General features: G+C 51.4%; 1 protein-coding gene across 6 annotated transcripts in view; it reads right to left on the bottom strand.

Annotated features, from left to right (window-relative positions):
• The window catches only part of SLC5A11 (solute carrier family 5 member 11), a 30,098-nt gene that overhangs the window by 25,073 nt on the left and 1,680 nt on the right, over positions 1-3,345 (bottom strand). For all 6 annotated transcript variants that reach the window (XM_006912515.2, XM_025047240.1, XM_006912514.2 and 3 more), the window contains exon 2: positions 648-719. In XM_006912515.2, coding sequence (XP_006912577.1) covers positions 648-719 — 72 coding nt within the window. The remainder of the gene's footprint in view (positions 1-647; positions 720-3,345) is intronic.

The following is a 3,345-nucleotide window of genomic DNA, read 5'->3' on the forward strand; positions in this document are numbered from 1 at the left end:
GGATTTGTCTTTTAAAATATTTTCCTATTTTTAATTGCCATCAAAGTTCATAATCTTATCAGTAAATTAATATTCCATGATACAGTAGACTAATTGAAAGTATTTTTATTTTGCAACTGTATCAATCACAGGTGTCAAGATAAATACAACATAGACAGATGATTGATTGATAGATAGATAGATAGATAGATAGATAGATAGATAGATAGATGGATGGATGGATGGATGGATGGATGGATGGATGGATGGATAGACAGACAGACAGACAGATAGAGATAGAGATATGATAGAGGATAGATTAGAGATAGATGGAAGGTAGACAGATGATAGGTGAGTAGGTAGACAGAGAGACAGACAGACAGACAGAGATGATAGGCAGATGCAAGAGGGGGAAACCGGGTTCTGACCACCTCGCGCCTCTGCACTCAGCCAGGACCGAGACCAGCACAACCCTAGGTTCTCCCTTACGTGAGCCGATGAACTCTCTTTCCGATTAAACAAATCTGAGTGGCGGCCGAGCCTGTTCTGCTGTAGACCGTGCCTTCCACACAGAAGACCGAGGAGGCCCGAGACGGCAGAAACTAGACAGAACCCTGGCCCTTGAAAACGCGATGAGTAGCGACTTTAACTGACAGAAGACCACTTACTGGCCACCAGACCATTTCTCCTCCAGCCAGGAAGTAGCCCTTCACGGTGTCTCTTTTGGTCTTCACTGTGGACTGGAACGAAGAAGAAGGCAGGGAGGGGCGGTATTAACGGTCAAGGCCACTCTGCGTGGCTGGGGCCGCAGTCGTAACGCGGGGGACCGGCAGGCTGAAGTCAGACGTCGACTATATTTTGTCGGACCCGTGGTGTTTAAGAAGATTTTAATTTGCCTCTGGAGGAGACACGGCCCCTTCAGGTCGTCACGCTGTGCCAGTCCCTGCTGCACACATTTTCCGCAGCCCGCTGGGCCCCCAGGCGTTTGGGTCTGAGACTCACGGCTTCCCTGCGCCGTCTCGTAATAAGCACTGCTCGCCGAGTGTTAGCGCTTGTGCACGCACAGCAGCAGACACCAGCTGGCATCTCCAAGCTTTGTCTCACTGTAATTCTCGCCAGGCCCTATGAGGTCGGTACCATCAGGCCAGTCCGACAGACGAAGAAACTGAGGCTAAGAAGTAAAGTCACTTATCTAGTGCCATATTTCTAGATAGCAGAACAGCCAAGAATTCAGACTTAGTTCAGCCTGATTCTGGAGCCCACATTTTCGCTGGTCTACAAAATCATCTGCAGAAGGAGCAAGCTTCCTGGCACTGAAGGTGTTTTAGTAGAGACACTTTGGCCACTAAGTAGTACATGTGACCTTAAATAAGTCGTTACGCTTCTCTGAGCCTCTGGCCGTGAATGTCAGTGAGAGGGTGGACTGGACGGCATGACGTGGCACTTTGTCATCCCTGCACGTCATCTCACTGTCGAGAACAGGCACCGTAGAGCGACGTTAGCATCGTGGTGGAGTAGGAAGACCCCTCTGTATCTCCCCTTAAATCTACAGCTAGTGGGACATCTATAACCCAACGGAAGGCCTCTGGTCAGCACGCTAGTGTGCCTGAGAGAGCCGCACGTCCGTACATCCGAAGGGGGGTGGACTGGCCTGTGTCTGGGAGGCGCGATGGGAAGGATAGGGGCAGCGTCCACAGACAGGTCCCTGGAAGCCACAGCGGAGCCGGTGGCCCATGGCAGCAGGGAGGAATCAGGGTGCGGCCACCACACTGCATCGCTGCAGAGGGCAAGGGGCAGTAGCAGCGTCAGCGCCTGGAGATCTGGCTCCCTCCCCTGGTTGTGGCAGAGCCTGCTAGCGGCACCTATGGCCTCCCGCAGCCATGGGGGGGGGAGCCAGGTAGCTGCGTGCTGGGCTTGTGAACCCCGCTTCCCCCAACAAGCCACGTCCCCCACCATGGCATTGGTGCCCTGAGACCAGGCAACCTGAACACAGCAGAGACACCCACCCGTCGGTCACCCAGGCAGTGACTCCCATGACTACAGGACGCCCTCCACCACGGCCACCAGCCACCGTGGGATCCCAGAGGCACAAGCAGCGCAGGTAAGAAGACACGGAAACTTGTGCTAGAGCGCCATCTGCTGGAAAACCAAAGCCAGACCGCTGATTACCAACCTGCTGAGCCGTTAAAAACCAGAGCGGCATCTCCGCAAGAAAAAGGTCCTCGGTTTCAAACGTGCCACCAGACGAACAACCCATCAAGCACCGCGGCAAAAACCAAGGAAGCCTCGTAACACAGGAAAAGATGACGCCTCTCTAGAAACCGAAGTCCAAGTCATGGAAGATCGTGAGCTCCAGGGCAGAGAATTCGAAATAGTCGTGAAAAAATCACAAGATACAGGAAAACTCAGAAAGGCGGTTCAGGGAGCTCAGGGATACCGTCAATGAGTAGAAGAGTACTTTCCCAAAAAGCCTGACATCGTGGAAAGAACCAAACAGAAACTCCGAAGAGCTCCGTGCACGAGACGAAGAATATGGTAGAAGCACTGGACACAGCAGAGCGTCGGAGAGAGACTCATCCGCAGAAGGAGTGAGCTTCGTTGCAGACGCCCGAGGCCGGCTGACTCGACGCCCTTCAGTGGGCGCAAAGACAGAAATCGAGCGACAAGTCAGGCGGAAGAAGGGGCTGCCGAGGCTGCTTTTTTTTTTTTTTTTTTTTAATAAGAGGATCCTATGAGAACTATCTGATTTTGTTAGAAAGGGCAACGTAAGATAAGGGGTATCCCGGAAGGAGAAGGGAACAGAGAGCCTGTTCAAAGAAATGACGGATGAGACTATGCCGAACCGCGGGCACGAACTGCACATTCGAGAACGAGAAGCGAACGGAACACCTGATGATCTCGACAACAAAAAAGACCTTCTCCAAGGCACTGTACATTAAAACTGTCCAAAGTTAACGATAAGGAAAGAATTCTCAAGGCAGCCAAGGCGGGGGGGTGGGGGAAGACAGTAACCTACAAAGGAACGCCGTCGGGCTAGCATCGGATTTCTCGGCAGTGACCCCACAGGCCAGCAGAGAGTGGATGGATATATTCAAAATAGATAAAGGTAGAAACCAGCAGCCAAGAAGAATATGTCCTGGTAAAGCCAAGTTATCCGATTATGAAGAAGAAATCAAGGCTTCTCAGATGAATAAAAGCCGAGGAAATTGATCACCGCAAGAGCCGCATTACGAGAAAATGTTGAAATGAGCACGTCCACTTGAAACAAAAAGACAGAAGGGCACGAAACTGTAAGTTGATAGACAGACGGAGGCAGGAAATTCCAGCTCTATTTCAGACGAGGGTGCCCAACAATGATAACGTAGC

This window comes from Pteropus alecto, unplaced genomic scaffold, assembly GCF_000325575.1.
Source record: "Pteropus alecto unplaced genomic scaffold, ASM32557v1 scaffold15, whole genome shotgun sequence".
NCBI lineage: Eukaryota > Metazoa > Chordata > Mammalia > Chiroptera > Pteropodidae > Pteropus > Pteropus alecto.